The sequence below is a fragment of the Salvelinus fontinalis genome, chromosome 20, assembly GCF_029448725.1.
Source record: "Salvelinus fontinalis isolate EN_2023a chromosome 20, ASM2944872v1, whole genome shotgun sequence".
NCBI classification, from domain to species: Eukaryota; Metazoa; Chordata; class Actinopteri; order Salmoniformes; family Salmonidae; genus Salvelinus; species Salvelinus fontinalis.
The window spans coordinates 19,438,507-19,461,349 of NC_074684.1; the positions used below are offsets into that span (position 1 = coordinate 19,438,507).

A 22,843-nucleotide genomic window follows, 5' to 3' on the forward strand; every position below is an offset into this window, starting at 1 on the left:
TGTACTTTCCTCCCTTATAATCAGGATAAAAAGTAAGGGTTTGTATTGGATGTAAGTAAGGCTGGGTTGAAAATCCAATGTGCTGTTATACGTCTACTGACAGATCATCTCACTCCATGGCAAATCGATGGATACATTGTATTATAAGTCAATTAAGCTGATGTTTGTCTTCTAAAGTGGTCTATAACCATTCAACGACATGGTTTCTGAAATGACTTGAGGTTTGCCTCTTTTCTTCTGGACATTAATTACCCCTGACATGTCAGACATGGAGAAAAGTATTTCATTTTAAACAGCGGAGGGAGGCCATAGGCAGTAAAGGTGCCCATTCCTCCATGTTAAAACATTTGTTAGCAATTAGCTTGAGCTGCAGAACGGACTTTCTGTGCACCCTCCTCCCCTCCCTCTGCTTCCCCTCTCACAGTCCCCCTTCCATCTCTCTCCCTCCCTCTCTCCGTCACTCCCTCTCTCCTAGTCATGTTTCCCCAAGCTGCAGATGGTTACTGTCCAAGGTATTAGTTTCTTCTGGCTCTGAGGGAGAGAGGCAGGAGGAGCAGCTGCCTTTAAGCAGACTAACTGTAGCATGTAGCCGGGTAGTCTCCATGCACTAATAGAGCTAGACTGTTTTATGTATGTGAGCTGCAGTTCAAGTGAGAAGTTGCTGGTAAGAGAGAGAGCCCATGCCTGAAGAATTCCTACTGTAGTTGTTTAGAGAAAAATCTGGCTGGATATATAGCAGTTGTAAATTAACAAGTAAGTCCTATGGATGACTGTCTGCATTGTACATGTAAATTAGACACAGTTCTTCCGTTACTTGTCCAGGAGGAGACTTTACTGCAGAGAAGAGAGACTAGGACAGTCAGAGGCTGTTGTCCGGGCAACAACTTCTTCACATCCTCACCAAAGCTGCCTGAAGAATCACCATGAAAGGTAAAGTGGCTTTTGATTATTCTCTGTTGATGCTGTATTAGACTTCAGACTACTGCCTGCTGTGGAGGAATATAATATATTATGTAGGAGACTTGAAAGTGCACCGGTTGCACACAAATGTGCAGACAGCTTGCTTTTAAGACCAGTTCCTCTCAGGATCCAGTGAGAATGATGTGGAACATCCACCCTTTTCAAAAGCTCTCCATTTTCAGCAGCCACACATTTGCTTTTGGGCTTTTTTAAAAGATCTTATTTGAGCCCTATTGAAAGGATAACATGTGAATACTAACTTTTGTCAACATTGCATGAAATAAGACTATTAAGGGGCTTTGAAGAGGCTGAGAAATCTGAGGAGTCCTCTTGGAGAATTGGGGAGTAGCGACGTGGCTTTAGCTTTGGAAGGTCTTATTAAGTGTTGAGGTATTTACAGGGGAACACACAGGTAGGAGGTTTCCTCTTGTCTTGTTAGGAGCGTGCTCCATTAGAGCTCTAAACATGCAGTCTAACACATTCCTAATGTAAAACAGGAAGGAGGCACCTCTGTAGTGGAAGCAGCAGGTGTGTGGTTGGCTCATATAGTACAGTAAAGTAGAAAGAACTCTGACTGGAGACACAGACTGCCATACAAGTATATGAATAGGACTGTTTACCACAGCACCTCTAATCTGGAAAGACAAATGTATTCCTTCGACATAGACATTCAGTCAGAATTATTTGGCACATGACAATGAAAGGTTGTTATTATAGAAAACTGCGATTGCAGGAGAGATGTTGATTAGACTACAGAACAAGACCCATGTTAGTATTACTAGGCTGTTTCTATCATGAGATGTCCAAAGCGTTTTCCTGGAGAAAACGAGGGCATGTTTATAGTATAATTTGATTTCTAGTCAACTCTCTCACTCCAGTACAGATGAACCACAGTAAAGGGGGGTGTTTGTGATCATTTCTCATTAACTTGGAGCAAGACCATTTGGATCAACACATTCCAGGCATTTCATTGCTTTGAAAGGAACTACACATTTCCTTGTAAGTTCATCTAAAACAGTTGGATGTCAACAGTGGCTTGTGAAGACACTTGTCTTTATTAGTTGAGGCCCCTTTGGTTTTGGAGCAACCCCATCTCGTGTCTCTGGGGTTTGGGGTTTTAGGTATTCATGTTAAAAGCTTTAAGTGAACTCCATTCAAGAGGACATTTCAACCAGTACACTATAGAATTTGTTTTCAGTCTTGGCATTTGTTCATTTGAGGGGGGATTGCCCGTTGCCTCTGTTAAAAGACAGAACAACATAACCTTTTGAGCCAAAGCTTGTACTCAATAGTCAAACAAATCTGGATTTCCCCTGCGCCACATTTAAATGTGTGTGGAATCCAAGCTCTGGGTTACATATTCAACAGCTTTTCTAGGTTGATATGAAGAGATGACTGTAAGTGTAGAGTTCAAAAATCCACTGCCAAATGTAAACCTAAGAAGGAACACAGTAAGGTAACCACAAGCATTGACAAATCATGAGGTTTGTAGACTTGCAGGGAATTGACTGGTGTCATATTCTTGCTCAGTGTGGCCTAAAGTTCACAATAACAATGAGCGTGGGAGGACAGACTGAAAGACCAAAAACTTTCTCTTTGGTCACTGTGTATTTTACATGCACATTGGTGATTATTTCATATGCAGAACAAATGCACTGGGAATAGAATCTTTGGGCCATGTCATGCTGATGGAGGTGTCAGGTTAGACTATAGCCTATTATACAGTCATAGCATCATTAGATGTGGGTCAGCCAACTAAGTGGCGGTCCTATTGTGGAAACAGAACCCACTTTACTGACTCCAGTTCCTCTCCCTAGGGTGTCATCATTTGACCATCATTAGGCAGTCAACATTGGCCTTGCCTTATCACCAGTTCTGTATGGACCTTTCTTCCAGACCCTTTCTTAGGTTATAGGTTACAGTGTTAAATAATTCAACTATTTAGCCTAACGTGTGACAACTTGATTATTAGCCAGCTTGTCTCATCTCTAATCCTCTCCATACATCGCTGTATCAATTTCTCACCACTTACAAGTTTGTCAGCTGTTGAAATTAAATTGTCTCCATAGTTGTAGCTGAGGCATGCCTGAAGTATTTGGATGATTATTTAAACCTAATAAAGATTATTTTCATTACTTTCAGTTAATGAGAGGTTTTAACACATTACCACAGTTCAAGAACTATAGCACGGATCTTGAGAGGTATATTTGGCAAGTACTACAGTGGACAGAGGGTTACATGGTCACTGCTTTATATACAGTATACACTGTTAAAACAGAGAACATATAATCAAACACACATTCCAAATGATCTACAGTATTTTGAAAAACGAATGATAGGTAGGGGTGATTCTATTTCCAGTGGAGTAAGCTTGATGTTTTTCCAGGCACATTCAACGTGGCTACTTGGGTTCTTAGCTTAGCATTGCAAGAATGACAGACCTTAGTAAGAAAGTCTGATGGACATACCTGCTGGACACACGATTCAGAAATGTCCCTCCCCCAGCATATACGTTATTGTATTACAAAGTTTTTGGAGAGGACACTCAATTCATGAAGATTTTTCCTCCAAATGCACCTGTGCTCATTTTTGCAATGGAACGCTGGCTCTACATACACGTAAAACCCACCACATTTAAATAACTTTCAAAGCTTTTCCATTCTAATGACCACTGACCCAATAGTGCCCTCAACTGCGTGCCTGATTCTATCTTAAAAACACGTCTGGTGACTATGCTGGGGAAGTGCTGCAGTGGCCTCGCAGGCAGGCAGTGGTCTGCTCTCCTCTGTGTAGGTTGGAGAGCTAGAGTTCCTGATTGACGTGAGAGTCATGTTTTCCAAGGAGGGCAACGCGGGGCTTTAGACAGGGAGGGCAGGGCGGCCGAATCCTTTCCTCCGTTGGCAGAGCCGGGGGAGCAGTGGATGCCCAGGTTTAGCTTAGAGCCATCTGTATGGCTGACAGGGAAATGTAGTCTGAGGCCTGCAGCAGGCAGCTGGGCCCATTCCAGACCCCTTCTCGCTCTCTTTCACCGGTCCGCACATCTCAGCATTTCAGACTCAGCCTCTTCATCTGGCCTGACTTCAGCTGCTCTAGCAGGCAGCACACATAAACACCCTCACCTCAGAATTCACTGCATTCCTCTCACCCTGCACGCAAAGCACAGCACAGCCCAGCAGAGATGAAATCTCCAGAGCTGGAAAAATACAGCGTCATCAGCTGAGTTTAATATTAAGGGGAAAAGACGGTGATGAAAAACACTGAACAGAGACTCAACTGAGTGACGTTCTTTACTTTTGGGGCTCTTGTACCTCAGTAAGAGAGCTGTGGACTCTAATGGTATGAGCAGTTTTAGGCTACAAACCTCAGTAATCCTTCAGATGATCATTAATCAATTGAAGGTCCAGTGTACAGGTATGCACTGTGGTGCAGCAAATTAGATACAGTAACATTATAGCTCTATTATGTCAGCATTACCAGTTCATTTGTGCCCAGCAAGAAGCCATTTAAACCCAAATTCAATCCAAATTCAGGTCTTGGCTTGGCACTTCTCTTTGGCATCAGTCTGCTGTGTCCCACTGGCCCCTCTACCACATTGAACTGGAAATGGTGATGCCACTACATCCAGCCCAGCTAGCAACACACAATCAGCCTCACTCTGGTGTTTCATATTGTGCTGCTATGGGGCCCTTTATCTGACAGCTACTACATACTTACTAGACAAAAACAATCCCTTTTTCAATTCGCATAGTTATGTTTCTATAAGATGGCAGCCAAGTATGATCTCACGCTCATATTGAGCCCCAAGTTGAATGTTTTGTGTCTTGGATGGTAGAAGTGGCTGCGGGGGCATATTCAATTTTGCCTCGTATTTAGCCATTTTTGAGCACTGTAATAAAATGTGTGAGTTGTTCCCTTAAGAAAACTTCAAGTTATAGACTATTGACCTTAATCTGTGAACGTGCATTTCAAGTCTCTCCATCTGTTTTCCAGAAAGCTATTCTGGATACGAGAACCAGCTCTTTAAAGGTGAGGATAAACATGCATGTCAGTTTCCTAAACTATCCTCTAGTCCTTGGCCAGAATGGTGTGACAAATCTGTTTGTTGATATCCTGGCTTTGGAAAATCTAGTAGGTCTACTGTACTATTGCATGCCTGTATGGTGGAAGTAATTGGATTAAGGAGAGGTTAAGGAGCCCAGTAGGAAGCTGTGTTTAAGTAAAAAAGTGAATGAATGCTGGCATGAGCTAAGCTTGTGTGATGGTATCAGACATTTCCATAACAGTGACTCATTTTTCTTCTCTGCTTTTCAGAGGATGATCTTACTGGGGAGGAAGAAGAGATGCCTTCCTTTAGAGGTGAGAAACATGGCCCAAATTCTACCACACACAGACATTTTATATTGCTATGCATTTTTGTTTATGTGCCTTGTTATGTGGCTAGGCAAGAAAGACTTATTTGGAGCAATCGAGACGGCACTTTCTTTTTATGGAGTGGTTTTGAGTATTGTTTTGATGTTAGTCATAAGTCTACGACAAAGTCCCCTAACAACAACACTTTGAACAATAACGGCAGAATATCCATCTCGGGCGTATTGTGTGCACATTGGGCTATGTGTGTACAATGTTTGTGTGTGTAAAGACCTGCGTGTGTCTGTATACAGTACACCTGCGATCGCTGCTTTGTTTATATGCGTACATTGTACATCTGTTTCAGATATCCCTCCTTAGTCCTTCTCCACACAACTTCAGCAGCTCTGCTGACCAAAACCAGACGCTAGTCCAGTAATTAGTCATGCACGATCCACACAGTGTCAGGGTTAAGACAGATATTTCCCTTCCTCTCTGCCCTCTAACCAGCTGATGTTATGTAAGAGAGACTAGAGCCCCATGCTTCTGATTGCAGGAAGAACCAGAGGTGGCTGTGTGAAATGCCAGAAGACATATTCTCTGCAGCTGGCCGTCAAAGTGCTCTACGGTTTCTTTGTCTTCCTGATCATAGCAGTGGCAGTGCTGGCATCACTAGGTGAGTAACTATGATATTACACCCCCGTTCCAGTACAGTGGTTATGCTCTTGGTTATCCTCCATGCCAGGGACATTTATGAGTCTGTTAATAGCTTGTATTGTACAAATGTGAATAGTTATTGTTTTCCACGCTGTGCTTTTTATAGGATTATGATTGCAAGGCCACTAGGATACAGGAAAAGGTGTATTCATGTTTTGAATCCCTGGAATAATATGTCCCTAATTGTAATTGAATTGAATCACACTGAGAGAACTTGGAAAAGCCTCCCTGGTTCCTGCCCCTTTGGGCTGTTGGGCTCATTTTTACACCACCGACTTTGGTTGGGTTTGCTATATATACTGAACAAAAATATAAATGCAACATGCAACAATTTCAAAGATTTTACTGAATTCATATAAGGAAATCAATCAATTTAAATAAATGCATTAGGCCCTAATCTATGGATTTTATATGACTGGGAGGGGTGTGGATCAGAAAACCAGTCCGTACCTGGTATTGACCACCATTTGACTCATGCAGCACGACACATCTCCTTCACATAGAGTTGATCAGGCTGTTGATTGTGGCCTGTGGAATGTTGTCCCTCTCCTCTTCAATGGCTGTGTGAAGTTGCTGAATATTGGCGGGAACTGGAACATGATGTCGATCCAGAGTATCTCAAACATGCTCAATAGGTGACATGTCAGGCCATGGAAGAACTGGGCCGAAACATGGGCTGAAACATGAGGTGATGGCGGCAGATGAATGCCCGACAATGGGCCTCAGGATCTCGTTACTGTATCTCTGTGCATTCAAATTGCCATCGATAAAATGCAATTGTGTTCGTTATCTGTAGCTTATGCCTGCCTGCCCATACCATAACCCCACCGCCACCATGGGGCACTCTGTTCACAACATTGGCATCAGCAAACCACTCACCCACCAGTACAGTTGAAACCGGGATTCATCCGTGAAGGGCACACTTCTCCAGCATCCACATTGAAGGTGAGCATTTGCCAAATGAAGTCGGTTACAATGCCAAACTGCACTCAGGTCAAGACCCTAGTGAGGATGACAAGCATGCAGATGAGCTTCCCTAAGACGGTTTCTGACAGTTTGTGCAGAAATACTTTGGTTGTGCAAACCAACAGTTTCATCAGCTGTCCGGGTGGCTGGTCATAGACGATACCGCAGGTGAAGAAGCTGGATATGGAGGTACTGGGCTGGCATGGTGACACGTGGTCTGCGGTTGTGAAGCTGGTTGGACGTGATGCCAAATACTCTAAAACGACATTGGAGGCGGCTTATGGTAGAGAAATTAACATTAAATTCTCCAGCCACAGCTCTGGTGGATATTCCTGCAGTCAGCATGCCAATTGCACGCTGCCTCAAAACTTGAGACATCTGTGGCATTGTGTTGTGTGACAACATTTTAGAGTGGCCTTTTATTGTCTCCAGCACAAAGTGCACTTGTGTAATGATCATGCCGTTTAATCAGCTTCTTGATATGCCACACATGTCAGGAGGATGGATTATCTTGGCAAAGGAGAAATGCTCACCAACAGGGATGTAAACAAATTTGTGCACAAAATTTGAGAGAAATAAGCTGTCTGTGCATATTTTTGGGATCTTTTATTTCAGCTCATGAAAGATGGGACCAACACTTTACATGTTGCGTTTACATTTTTGTTCAGTATAATAACTAAGCTAATAAAGTTGTATTAAATCCAGATTGTTGAATTAGCCATTTAAGGCCGGGACGTGGTGTTCCTGCAGGTATTATGTGTGCATCGCTTCAAGCGCCACATCATCCGGCATTCCTCCACAATCAGAATCTGTTCTCTTTAGTCATGCTTGACTTAACAATGTGCGCCATGTTGTACACTAACAGCTGGGAGGGAGATTTGGTTCAAGCCTTGAGAGTTTTTTCTTTAAAATATAAGGGCCATTATATTTCCAACAAGGATCGAATGAACATACAACTTCAATCTGATTTGCCATTTCTTACCTGACTGACAACGTTTTAAGTGCTTACAGATGTTACTTGCATTTAGTTAAAAATATTATTGAGATTCAAAACGTTACATCTCTTTTTCACAGCAGCCCAGAGCTCCCTTAGGGCTATTGTGTAATTCCAAGAGCACTGATACAGAGGGCTGGGATTCCAACACCACCGTGGCACCATATTTTATTGGCTGGAGCAGGGTCTACTTGAGTTCATGTCAACGCAGAGCACAGCAATACTGAGGCAAAACAAAACAAGAACAAAGCACTGTAAACTTTAATTGTGAAATGTCCGAAATTGTGTTTGGTTAAAACTCCCCAAACATTGAGCGAGAACAAAAACATGAACCCATAAATGTAGAAATGTCCTTATCATGCAGCACATCTGTTTTACATTGTTCAGTCCCCAAGAATTTGTGTTATATAACAACAAAAAACTCACAGTAGAACCTAACCAACCTCTCTCTAACTAGCAGACATGATGATAATAATAAGAAGATCAAGTCCACCAGTACACCAGGAGAATGCCAATTAATGTTAAGAGGCTGTGTAAAATCAACGTCCCTGAGACCTAATGCACTATAACAGGTGGTATGTAGAGGACATATGGAATCGCTTGTGAGCAAAAACAGACTATGACACAACTGTTATTAATCCCCAGAGTCAAAGATTAGGAAATTATATGCAACAAGGAGTCCTTAAAAGTGTGCTTTAAGCACGGCTGTTGTTCTTCTGGGAAATATAGTTGACTGGGAAGTAACCTGCTGTACAAACCATTTCCATTATTTGTGCTGTACTTTGTAATGGAAACAAACTGTGTTGTTGTTATTGTAAGACGAGGTACAGGACAGCATCTTAATTCCATTCAATGATGTGTATTGCTGAGTGCTGGCATGTTTCGGAGCAAGGTTCTTTATCAAATGAGTGGTGTGTTGTCACTCTAACTTCATTTGGGTCTTAGTCTTAACACATGTATTAAGTCTGAATCAATACCTACATATAGAGGAACCTCCATTCTCATTATTCTGAAAGTCTAATTTACATAATGATCTTTGTCTTATCAGTATTTAGGAAGGTCGACAACTTATCAGAAGAGGAATCCTTTTATCATAAGAAGATTACTAAGGTCCAGGAAAGTATACAAGGTGAGAGAGCTTTATTAATCATGAGACAAAATGTGCTGTGCAAGCAGAGCCTCCCAATGTGGCTGCTGACAGAGAAGTCAAGAAGTAAACAATGACTAATAGAGCATACTGGACATTTCTGCAGATTTCCTAAAAATGTCTTTTGCCGAAAGAGTTGTCTCTGTTTAAAATATGTCACCCATTGAGTGTAACTGTATGGGTGATTGAGTATGAAGTCTGAGCAAATAAGGACATGCTCTTCAAGCTTAATGGCCTGCCTCCTGTGCTGTGTCAACTCCCTGAAGAGACAGAGCTCAGGCTATGACTTCAACAATGACCAACTACAGCTGCCTCCATTGGCCCATCATTTATGGAAGCACTGCAGCTTCCGTGTACTTCAGTCGACTAGAATTGACACATAGCTAACTCTGATCTTGGCTAAATTATCAATGAACTGATCATCATAACATTGTTATCTCTTCTTACTCAGATCTCAGCACTACCAGAAACTGCTCTGACTGCTTCGACATGGCCCACTTCAGCGAGGAGATCAGTAGGCTGAAGAGGGAGTTTGAGGATCTCCAGAAAATGATCCTGGGACAGGAGCAGGTCCTGGATCAGGCCTCCCAGACCCAGCAGACCCTGAAGGCAGCCAGAAGCAGGATGACCCGAGACATGCAGAACTACTCCCTGTCCATCAGGCTCATCAACCAGTCCCTGGAGCGTTACTTAGACCAGGTGGACGGTTGGAAGGCGGTCATCACCGAGACGGACGAGAGCATGAAGACTCTGTCTCAGGATCAGTACGATCTCAAGGCCACTGTGAATCAGGTCAATACCACGGTGGCCCTCAACTCCTTGTGGATGGATGCCCTGCAGAGGAAGACCAATGAGGAGACATTGGTCCTGCAGAAGATGACGGCGGACTGGCAGAACTACAGCCGGGTGTTGAGCGGTCTGAAGTCCAACTCAAGCACCACCACTCAGACAGTGAGGAGCATTCAGAGTGGGATCTCGGCCACGCACCAGAGGATCAGCATGAGCTCGGAGATGGTGCACGACCTCACCCTGCAGGTGATGAACCTGCAGATGCAGCTGGACAACGTCACCTCCTTCATGGACGAGCATGAGGAGAACATGCACGACCTCCACTACCACTCCAAGTACTACCAGAACCGGACGGGCGAGAGGTTCATCACCCTGGATGCTCGCATGGACTCCATCGAGATGGAGATCGACACCATCTCATCCAGCATCAACGCCACGGTGAGCCACGTGCAGAGCATGTACAAGTACATCAACATCGAGAGCACGTCATGCCAGACGCGGATGGGTAGCCACACGGAGGACCTGCAGAACCTGAACAACACGGTGCTGCTACTGATGCACCTGGCTGTCACCCTGAGGCAGCAGTACATGCTGCTGAGCGTCCGTCTAGATGTGGATGCCAGGAACCTGTCCATGGTCATGGAGGAGATGAAGCTAGTGGACACGCACCACACCCAGCTCATCCAGAACTTCACCATTCTGAAAGGTACAGCAGAGGAGTTTTTGATGTCATTGCCAAATGCACTTTTGTTAAAAGATCTGGATGTTCTTTAGGTGGTGGACTGTTTACTGTGAAAAAACAGCAGCGTTGCAGTTCTTGACACAAACCGGTGCTCCTGGAACCTATACCCCGTTCAAAGGCGCTTACATTTTTTGTCTTGTCCATTCACCATCTGAATGGCACACATACACAATCCATGTCTAAATAAGTATTTTTAAGCCTTGACAATTAAACCTGTCTCCTCCCCTTCATCTACACTGATTGAAGTGGATTATATTTATTTTTACAAATTGTATAAAAATACAATTAATGACAAGACAACCATAACAACTGAGGACAATGTAAATTTTTTTTTTAACTAGACAAGTCTGTTAAGAACAAATTCTTATTTTACAATGATAATATTCTTCAATAGAACTCTAGTTGACTTTGTCAAAGAATCTTACTCTGCATCTCTTTCTTTAATGCTGTTACATTTTCTCATTTCTAATAGCAATTCTACTTTATAGGATAAATCGGTGTCAACACTTTTTTTTTAAGGTTTGGTTGTTAGAGATTTAGAATTTTACATTTTGAATATGAATATTTTACCTAGTAGAAGTATTCTGTTGTTAATTGGAGGATTATGGACATTGAGTCACCAAAGATGATAAGCTAAGGGTTAATGTGTAGTTTGATGGAGTGATGGGAAAGCCAGCCTTGAAACTGTAGCTAAAATAAGCTCACTGTCGCACAGTACCAATACAAATGCATTATGTCTTCATGACAGAGTCTGCATTTAGAGTTATGATCAATACCCAATACTCTTTGTTGACAGAATTGTATAGAACATCTTTAACTGAAAGGCTCTTGAGTATGTACTGTATCTATTGATGTTTTTTATGTGAGACCTGCTTTCATGGTATTCGGTTGTCAAAGATTCGGTATCTTTCCAATATGTTTGAAATTTGTATGGAATTGCAGATAGGTTATGGAAATTCAAAGTACATTTCAGATTTTATCTTTTTTTGTATGCATTTTGTATCCTAACTGCTGTCACCTGTGCTCACTAACACTACTCTTCTCTTTACAGGCGCACCGGGCCCACCTGGTCCAAAGGGGAACAGAGGGGAAGGAGGAGGCAAAGGTCCAGTTGGCCTGACAGGAATCAAAGGAGACAAGGGCCCAGGTGGGAACCGTGGTCCTCTGGGAGAGAAGGGCCCTATCGGGCCTACAGGAGCTCAGGGGGAGCCAGGACCAACAGGGGCCAGAGGTGGAGTGGGCGTCAAAGGGGTGAAGGGTTCTCTGGGTCAACCAGGCCCACGTGGTGAGAGAGGTGAGAAGGGAGACATGGGTACTATTGGTAAGGATGGAATACCAGGTCCCAAAGGGCCACTGGGAATACAGGGCCAAGCAGGGCTCCCAGGGCTCCACGGGATGCCTGGCCCAAGAGGAAAGCCCGGGCCTGTTGGTCCACACGGGCCTCCCGGAATTCCTGGCCAACCAGATCTCCCAGCTTACCCAGACACGGTGTCTTGAGGGGCCTCTGGTGTCTGATCACAACAAGGACAGGACGAGCCTCCATTGGACGTGGGGAAGTACCGGCAGCCTGGCAAAGGGATGGAGGATGATTGAAGAGGATGGAATGAATGGAGCATGGAAGAGTTCACTCTCAAGCGTTCCCCTTCATGTTACTCCATTGTTTCCCTTGGACACTCAATGGACACACCATTGAGCATATACACACAGCCCATGTTCAGGTATGAAGGGGTATAAAGGAGACATTGATAACAAGATAACAAAAAGACTTGAGTTTAAAAAGATGCATTGGAAGTTGTCAGTATCATATACAGCTGAATGTATGTTTGAAGGAACCACAGCACTATCTTGGGGGCTTCATAAAGGTCTAGGTTTACAATGCCATGCACTTTCACGAGGGTAGAGTTAATTAACAATAGATTTTTACACTAATTTGTGAAACATTAACACGTGAAATTCTATTCAATGGCACTTTTGGTTTTATAAAGTGTAGAAACTACAGTCAGTTTTTATGTGTTTGCTTTTGTATCTTTAATGTTTCGGAGCAGGTTCTCTGAATACTGACTGAAGTTGAGATGATTCAACAGGTCATAGAGTGTAATGGTAAGGGATGAATGAAATTGCTGAAGAACCAAAGGTACACAACTATGGATGTATTGTATGTTAGTCATTAAATGAACATTTCCTAAATGACTTAAAGGGTACGGTTTTGAAATATAGATATTTTTACAATATGTATTTTTGGTTTTATTCCAACAATTTGCCATGTTACATTCAAGTGTTTTCAGATTTTCAAGTGTAGGTAATATACATCATTTTTGTTGTGTTTCCATTCATATTCATCTCCGCACATAATCAGAGTTGTGTGATGATCTGTGTATTTTAATAGCAAATAGAAAACATATGAAAAGTTAAAATGATAAGAGATGCTATTTTTGTAAACTTGTGTCATTCTTATAGATGTTGAATAAATGCTACTATTCTACTTCACCAAAGTGTATTGACATCGTACACTCACAAGTTCTGCTATTCTTTAACATATTTGAACTTTAAAAGGTTCATGAAGACCTATTTTGAACTATCAATCTATGTGTGTTAGAAGGCTCTGATGTAGCTGCCAGGAGAGCCAATAAGGGTTCTAGTCAGTCCTAGATGTTTGGGCTATATTTCCGCACAGAATATTAGCTGTGGATATTATGGCTTCAAATTACATGCTGGTAACATGTAGTCTCCATTAGTGGAAAGTACTTTAAATCTTTAAAGTACTACTTAAGTAGTTTTTTGGGGGTATCTGTACTTCACTATTTATAGTTTGGATTACTTTTACTTTAACTCCACTACATTCCTAAAGAAAATGTGTACTTTTTACTCCATACATTTTCCCTGACACCCAAAAGTACGAGTTACATTTCAAATATGCTCAGGCAGGACAGCAATATGGTCCAATTCATACACCTATCAATATAACATGTTGTTATCCCTACTGCCTCTGGTCTGGCAGACTCACTAAATACAAATAATGTGTTTGTAAATGAAGTCTGAGTGTTGGAGTGTGCCCCTGTCTGTCCATAAAGAAAATAAAGAAAATTGTGCTGTCTGGTTTGCATAAAGGAAAACTATTTTGGTATATGTTTTCATTAGTCCACTGTTGATACAGTCCCAACATGCTTTGTATGTCAGCAGTCAAGTTTTCAAGATATTGCATTTTGAAAACTTGACTGTTGACATGCAACACATTTTGGCCTTGTATCAACAATGGACTAATGAAAAAAATACAAAAAATAGTTTTTGAGTGGATTTTCCCTTTAATATTAAGTATTGAGTACTGTTTCCACCACTGTACTTAAGTACGTTTAAAACCAGATACTTTTACTCAAGTAGTGTTTTACTAGGTGACTTTCTCTTTTACTTGAGGAGTTTTCTATTTCCACCACTGCCATTCTGTCTGCTCTGAAACATGCAAGGTCTCGTGAGATCTGAGGGACATGAACTTTAACAAAAACGTCACCTAAAATCCACGCAAATCCCATATTTTTGTGGTAATACGGATTTGCAATGTGTGGAGGGATTCCACCACTTTAGATTTTCACCTCATCAATATTACAGTGGGAAACAGATTGTAAAATGAAAAAGCTTTAAAACCTGAAGACAATATGAAAAGACTGCAGCGTTTAAATTTGAGAAGGTGTGTCTGATTTCAATGGCTGGCTGTGTAAAGACACTGTGTTAAAATGGCTTCTCTTTCATATGTTACTGGCACATGTGGTGTGCAAACCGCCACAAGATATCTGACCTCCAGCAGCTTTTCAAAACCATTACCACATGTACAACCATAAATCACTCACAGTCACAGTGTGTAGGGAGAGATTTTGGCTTGATGCGTCTTTAAAAATTGCATATTTGGGCAGAAACAGATGCTGTCTCTGATTACCATGTTTGTGCCCTCCTCAACTGGTCATGGATCTTATCTTTGCAGTTTTACAATAACCATTGTTAGTGCCGCAATAACTAACCGCTACCGTAAATAAAGCACATTAAGCAAACATACACTGGAACGTTTAATGACACTTTTATAATATTGTTACTTTCAGTGTATACTCCTATGACATATAGTTGAAGACGGAAGTTTACATACACCTTAAGAATGTGAAATGTCAGAATAATAGTAGAGAGAATGTTCTATTTCAGCTTGTATTTCTTTCTTCACATTCCCAGTAGGTCAGAAGTTTACATACACTCAATTAGTATTTGGTAGCATTGCCTTTAAATTGTTTAACTTGGGTCAAACGCTTCGGGTAGCCTTCCACAAGCTTCCCACAATAAGTTGGGTGAATTTTGGCCCATTCCTCCTGACAGAGCTGGTGTAACTGAGTCAGGTTTGTAGGACTCCTTTTTCAGTTCTGCCCACGTATTTTCTATAGGATTGAGGTCAGGGCTTTGTGATGGCCACTCCAATACCTTGACTTTGTTGTCCTTAAGCCATTTGCCACAACTTTGGAAGTATGCTTGGGGTCATTGTCCATTTGGAAGACCCATTTGCGACCAAGCTTTAACTGATGTCTTGAGATGTTGTTTCAATATATCCCCATAATTTTCCTCCCTCATGATGCCATCTATTTTGTGAAGTGCACCAGTCCCTCCTACAGCAAAGCACCCCCACAACATGATGCTGCCACCCCCGTGCTTCACGGTTGGGATGGTGTTCTTCGGGCTTGCAAGCCTCCCCCTTTTTCCTCCAAACATAACGATGGGTATTATGGCCAAACAGTTCTATTTTTGTTTCATCAGACCAGAGGACATTTCTACAAAAAGTACGATCTTTATCCCCATGTGCAGTTGCAAACAGTAGTCTGGCTTTTTTTAATGGTGGTTTTGGAGCAGTGGCTTCTTCCTTGCTGAGCGGCCTTCCAGGTTATGTCGATATAGGACTCATTTTACTGTGGATATAGATAGGCACTGAGTTTGAAGGTTGGCCTTGAAATACATCCACAGGTACACCTCCAATTGACTAAAATTATGTTAATTAACCTATCAGAAGCTTCTAAAGCCATGACATAACTTTCTGGAATTTTGCAAGCTGTTTAAAGGCACAGTCAACTTAGTGCATGTAAACTTCTGACTCACTGGAATTGTGATACAGTGAATTATAAGTGAAATAATCTGTCTGTAAACAATTGTTGGAAAAATGACTTGTGTCATGCACAAAGTAGATGCCCTAACAGACTTGCCAAAACTATAGTTTGTTAACAAGAAATTTGTGGAGTGGTTGAAAAACTAGTTTTAATGACTCCAACCTAAGTTTATGTAAACTTCCGACTTCAACTGTATAACTCAATTTTAATGTGAAGCACGGTAAACTATGAGGTCTGCAGAGAATAATTGCTCCATATAATATTTATTGTATTGGCGCCAGGCGTATCGTTGGGGTCACAGATGCTGTCTGTTGCTGACACACTCATTTCACAGGCCCATCTGTAGCATCTAAGACACATCTATACAACTGAACCCCCAGATACACTCTGTTCTTCACCAATACACTTTCCATAAAGAGCCCAAAATATACGAGGGCAGATTATTTGCCGGGGGTCAACATGTCATTTGAGCCTCATTTCACTGGTTTCAGTTTCCCTTGTACTGAAAGAGTTGAACAATAACTGCTATTTGGCCCCATTGAATGTGCATAACTCTAAACCCTCAGTCTCAAATTATGAAAAATGTGACGTCATCTCATTTAAGAGATCCTACACTTATTTCCACGAGCCACCTCAATTACCATAATATATTGCATTATTTTTCTCCCAACTGCAAGACTGCATTCACTAATGAGTAACGACTATGAGTGAAACTTGTTTTTGGTTGCCTTGGTCTCGTTATGTGGCCGCTGCTAGCTGGGAAAACAGACCTGGGGATTGTTTGGCCTCTTTATGAGCTAATGGCTGTCCTTTACCCTTGGTGTCTGCTGACTGCGTGGTGGAAAAAAGGCCCTCTGTCTGGGTGTCTACAGCTGTCAGACAGGCCTTTAGCTTACAGCAGCCTGCAGCAGGTCCATGCCACCACCACCGCACTGTGTCACGCTGCTGGCCTGTCTTGGCTGACAACCGGACTGGACCGACCCTCCAACCCCCGACAGACAGACACATAACGCTCCATGGATACAATTACCAGCCATGAAAAATACAAACTTCACATGGAGGTAAAAGTAAAAGTCCACTATAAAAGTCAGTGAGAAGGAGGACTAGTATGAGCGATGGAAAGTTACATAATGTGTACGTCTGTAGGTTTGAGCGTGGAGCTCCTGTGACATACCACAGCCAAGTGTTGGTCTGAGCTGTCAGCTGCCGGGGGATTGTTGACAAGAGTAAAAGTCCTGGATTTTAAGACAGCCATATTGGAATATCATCATCATGCCATTACCTACTAGCTAGCTTTAGGCTGACATAGTATACTATTGTGCTGCTAGGATGTTTTTGGTTGTGAAAAAGCACATTACATTATCAGTTGCCAAGTGTCAATAGATGGCTTTATAAGATTTCTGACTTTTCTGAAAAACACTATCTTATCGTCAGTCTGGAATAACAGCTGCATGTAACACAAGGAGACAGATAAGGTGACCATTTCTCACAAGGAGGCAGATATGGTGACCATTTCTCACAAGGAGACAGATATGGTGACCATTTCTCATGCAATATTTTACAGCGTATCTGTCACACTCTGACCATTGTTCCTTTTTTATGTCTTTATTTTAGTTTGGTCAGGGCGTGAGTTGGGGTGGGCATTCTATGTTGTTTTTTCTATGTTTTGTTCTGTTGTTCTATTTCTATGTGTTTGGCCTAGTATGGTTCTCAATCAGAGGCAGGTGCCAGTCGTTGTCTCTGATTGGGAGCCATATTTAGGTAGCCTGTTGTCTATTGTGTTTTGTGGGTGGTTGTTTCCTGTTATGTGTTTGCACCTTTCGGGAGTGTTTCGATTTTCGTTTGTATCATTCACTTTGTTATTTTGTATTTTTTTAGTGTTCAGTTTTAATAAATTAACATGGACACTTACCACGCTGCACATTGGTCCGATCCTTCTTACTCCTCGTCAGAAGAAGAGGAAAATCGTTACAATATCAGTGTCCCTTCTCACACTGTGTGGGCCCTACAATACATGGGGGGTGAGAGAAAGCGGAAAACATTGCCATGACAGGGGGGTACACAGGATAATCAATTTATATTAAAGGTCCAATGCAGCCGTTTTTTTATCTCAATATCAAATCATTTCTGAGTAACAATTTAGTACCTGACTGAGATTGTTTTTAATTAAAATGGTAAAAAGAAACAAAAATAGCTTCTAAGCAATGAGCAATTTATCAAGCAAGAATTTAGCTAGGACTGTCTGAGTAGGGAGAGAAACTGAAAACTACTTGTTATTAGCAGTCAGGTTTGGAACTATCTTTCTTATTGGCCCATTAACTACTTTACCGTGATGGCACCAGTCAGGCCAAAACTCCATCCCACTGAAATTACAGGCAGTCTTTTCAAACAGCCCTTACACTAAAATGGCATTATAATAATTTTCATAATTTCACAGTATCATTCCAACATCATAGCGTGGAAATAAACACTACATGACCAAAAGTATGTGGACACCTGCTCGTCAAACATCTCATTCCAAAATCAAGGGCATTAATATGTAAGTCCTCAATTTGCTGCTATAACAGCCTACACTCTTCAGGGAAGGCTTTCCACTAGATGTTGGAACATTGCTGCGGGCTCTTGCTTCCATTCAGCCACAATACCATTTGTGAGGTCGAGCACTGATGTTGGGCGACTAGGCCTTAATCGCAGTCTGCGTTCCAATTCATCCCAAAGGTGTTCGATGGGGATGAGGTCAGGGCTCTGTGCAGGCCAGTCAAGAGCTTCCACACCGATCTCGACAAACCATTTCTGTATGGACCTCGCTTTGTGCACAGGGCATTGCCATGCTGAAACAGGAAAGGGCCTTCTCCAAACTGTTGCCACAAAGTTGGAAGCACAGAATTGTCTAGAAGGTGGCACCGTTGTATGCTGTAGCATTAAGATTTCCCTTCACTGGAACTAAGTGGCCTCGCCCGAACAGTGAAAAACAGCCCCAGACCATTATTCCTCCTCAACCAAACATTACAGTTGGCACTATGCATTGGGGATGGTAGCGTTCTCCTGGCATCTGCCAAACCCAGATTCGTACGTTGGAGTGCCAGATAGTGAAGTGTGATTCATCACTCCAGAGAAAGCGTTTCCACTGCTCCAGAGTCCTATGGCGGCGAGCTTTACACCACTCCAGCCGAAGCTTGACATTGCACATGGTGATCTTCGGCTTGTGTGCGGCTGCTCGGCCATGGAAACCTATTTCATGAAGCTCCGGACTAACAGTTATTGTGGTGACATTGCTTCCAAAGGCAGCATGGAACTCGGTAGTGAGTGTTGCAACCAAAGGCAGATGATTCTTATACGCTTCAGCATTCAGTGGTCCCGTTCTATGAGTTTGTGTGGCCTACAACTTCTTGGCTGAGTCGTTGTTGCTCCTAGATATTTCCACTTCACAATAACAACACTTACAGTTGACCAGGGAAGCTCTAGCAGGGCAGAAATTTGATGTACTGATTTGTTGGAAAGGTGGCATCCTATAACGGTGCCACATTGAAAGACACTGAGTGCTTCAGTGAGGCCATTCCACTGCCCATGTTTGTCTATGGAGATTGCATGGCTGTGTCCTCGAATTTTATACACCTGTCAGCAACGGGTGTCGCCGAAATAGCCAAATCCACAAATTTCAAGGGGTGTCCACATATTTTTGTATATATAGTGTTTATAAAACACAGGGAAATCTAATTTGTGACTGCACTGGGCCTTTAAGTTCTCCAATTTCTTTAATAAAGATTAATGCTGTTGAATGAAAGGAAATGACTTCTTTCTAATTCTCAGTTCAAACACAAAAACTGAAAAGTAAGAGGGCGTTGTGTTTTTGCTCTGGTGAAAAACACAATGCTTGCCAGAATAAACTGCACCAGATGTTCAGTCAGGAAGCAGAGCCAAGTTTTTTCTCTCCAGGTGGAATACATTTCACACATGTATTTTCTCACTCCTGTGCATAGTAAAGCAGCTGTCTCTGCAAAGGTCAAAGTTCTTACCTCCTATTTAAGTTTTCCAAATGCCATTGACAACCCGGTTGCAACAGGGGACGCATGACATGGTACTTGACTACCTGAGAAGTGGATTTAATGACTGCCAAAAGTTACATGCTAATTATTTTCTCCTTTAACACACCCCAATGGATCACTGTTTACCAGAGAGCGGGCTGAAATAGGGGAACGACACCTGCAGTCACGCTTGCCAATCCAAGTCACAATGGCAACTTTACAAGCTTGCAATAACGTGACCATTAAATATTTGACAATGGGTTATTGTCCATCTGAAAAGTGCCTTCTACCAATAATAACGTTCATTCACACAGTCTGACAGAAGACAAATGTCTGTTTTGGACACTGACAAAAACACATTAGATTATATCAATGTTGACTGATATGTCTCACAGAATAACCTTTGAATTTATCAAGGATCAGCCATGGCATATTTCACTATGTCAACACAATGTGTGTCAGATACTTGGATCCACCTCGCTTCTTCTCTCTTACATCACACATTCCCACCTGCTGCTATTATGAGTAGTGAGATACGTACATTGATTGTTTTCACAAGTCTTGTGTCATAGAGACTCCAGGGATTGATCTCTACCATAATGTCATATCCAGTCTGGCCATTGAGGGAGGTGGCAGAAACATCAGGAGACACTACCTTACCTGGAATCTGACATCATCAATGGAACCCATTACAGGTGCAGCTGTTTAAATAGACTGTTCTGAGACTTGCGTTAAAGCTGATCCAACAGTGGTTGAGACAACGCTTTTCTGTACATAAGACATGACAGAGATTGATAACAGCATCATTCTACTGTATGCTGGTGATTTTTTGTAAGAGCAATGGGAATACTATTGTAGTCTATAATACATGGTTTAGATGTTCTCACTGGAAGTATTAAGAACATAGCACAATCCTGATGGTTCTTCTACCTCCTCTTCTAGCTCTGTGGGTATAAGGTCCCTTCAGTCCAATGGTATTTCAGAGTAGGACATTTCATCTTGTGTGGCAGGATATTTCACCTTGTGTGCTCAGAGACCTACTCTCTTTGAGTGACATTTACACTCCAGCTAAGCTTAAATTTTATGACCCCTTTAGCTGACTGAAACCACACATGTAGAGGCTGTGACCGTTCTGAACTTGAGAATTTCACAAGGGTCGATCCTGATTGCAATATCCAATGCTATCTGTAATAAAATATATAAATGGAAAACTAAATTAAAGTATTTTCTATCTCTCCAAACATATGGTTTTAATCATTAGATACCTATATTGTTCTCTCTGTCATGAAAACAAACAAATAGGTAATATGTTCATTTAGTTCTCCATTTATATATTTCATTACAAATTGAATTAACAAGATGGTCAGAGCACATAAGAATGAACCATTTCCAGTCTTTGGCAGGTCTATACATACGCTCCTTTGTTTTTCCTTGTTCTATTTTTGGGACGTTGCTTCAATATTCCAATTTGGCACTAGGGATTTGCATAGAGTGTTTCAATGCTTATTTTAATTAAGTCTAATAAACAATGTGTCAAACATTATTAATCACTATGTAATTGGGTACTTGAGATCAATGACACTGTAAAATAAATATTTTATTTAATTTGGAATCCCTTTTCTTATTTTACCAAGCTGCAGGAGAATAGTCGTGTAATTTCATGCTTTGAAAGCCGATATGTTTTGTTTACGTTGTTATGATCTGTGAACTAGGGCACCCACTTATGGTCAACAAGAAACTCTAACATTCAATTTGACCAAATAGCTCAATCTCGTAGTGAATGAACCTATTTTCATTGTAATTTTGCAGTGACATGTTTTTGTCTATAAACAGGTTGTCCAAAAGTGGTCTCTAATTATCGGCTTAGGTTTGGACCCATATGGCTTACATCTGCTCTACAATCTGGGAGACATCTTGGAAGGGTCTTTCTTTGGTCAGGTCATATTGCTGACCATACTCCACAGTTCAGTTACAAAACATTGACTTTGGACCACTCTATTCTTACCCCTTCTTAAACTTTATGGTTTCCAAGTGCCCTTCCTTTCAATAACAAATGTAGAAACATTTGCATCAAAAGTCATGATAATTTATTATTCCATTATTAAATACCATTATAAACAATAAATGAAATAATTGTTTATTCCTGTATTGAGAACTTGCCAAGTGTTTTCACTAAAAGACGCTCCAAGTTACTGTCAATTACTTGTCCTCCAATATATATATTTTTTAAAGTCTTTTCCCAAAAGTTGAGATACAATAAAACCACAAAAATATAGTGCGCCTCAAATAAGACCCTTCTCAAAATTGAGCTTTTTTGTTAGATGTTATAGGTAGATGCTGTTGGTTTACTTGATAAGGATTTAGCGGACTAAAAGTCAGACATTTTTAGCATACCTCAATCCTATTACTCAACTCCTGTCAGGAGAGGCATGCATTCCCTCCTGTTTTCCACTGATTTGATTATTCATATTCTCACGGTCTGGATTGTGGACGATGCAACCAGAGAATTATTTCTGAAAGGTATGCACACCCTGACCCAGGTCAAAGGCATAAATCCCATCACCAAACAAAATCATATTCCACCGATAATTCCACAATAGAAGGATGGGCAATGGAGAGTGAGACATGGAACCATACTATGCATTCCAGTCTAAACATGTTGTATATTGTGAAACAATATCAATCAAGTATCATGTGAGGACAGTTAAAGTTAAACAAAGAATGATTTACATTTTCCCCCAGCTCTTAAAATGGTCCTGAATCCACAAAAAACATCCAGAGTTCATGGGAGGAGTGCTCTGTAAATTGCTTCATTTCCTTGTCTTAAGAATAACAATGTCTCTCCAGCATGCAGACCTTACAAAGTCCAGCTAGACTTTAGAGATGAGTCCCTGCTTTACAGTGAAGCAGTGGCACCTTGATTCAATATGGCAACTCAATCAAAGGGGGATGTTAGCAATTACATACGTTAAAAAAACCTGTAGGTTACGTAACAAGAATAAGTCAATTGGATGAACATACCACCAC

At 41.5% G+C, this 22,843-nt stretch overlaps 1 protein-coding gene across 1 annotated transcript; it reads left to right on the plus strand.

Moving 5' to 3' along the window:
• Positions 1-477: 477 nt before the first annotated feature.
• On the plus strand, positions 478-14,706 carry LOC129817468 (scavenger receptor class A member 3-like). The gene is made up of 8 exons (XM_055872741.1): positions 478-664; positions 823-930; positions 4,951-4,986; positions 5,272-5,316; positions 5,864-5,983; positions 9,033-9,113; positions 9,583-10,626; positions 11,714-14,706. Exons 2-8 carry the CDS (start codon positions 924-926, stop codon positions 12,157-12,159), a joined length of 1,779 nt encoding a protein of 592 aa, XP_055728716.1. The 5' UTR covers positions 478-664; positions 823-923; the 3' UTR covers positions 12,160-14,706.
• The last annotated feature ends 8,137 nt before the right edge of the window (positions 14,707-22,843 follow it).

Coding starts and splice junctions, on each gene's coding strand:
- LOC129817468 (XM_055872741.1), top strand. Junction 5,984..9,032: donor GGCAGTGCTGGCATCACTAG/GTGAGTAACTAT, acceptor TTGTCTTATCAG/TATTTAGGAAGGTCGACAAC. Junction 10,627..11,713: donor GAACTTCACCATTCTGAAAG/GTACAGCAGAGG, acceptor TTCTCTTTACAG/GCGCACCGGGCCCACCTGGT.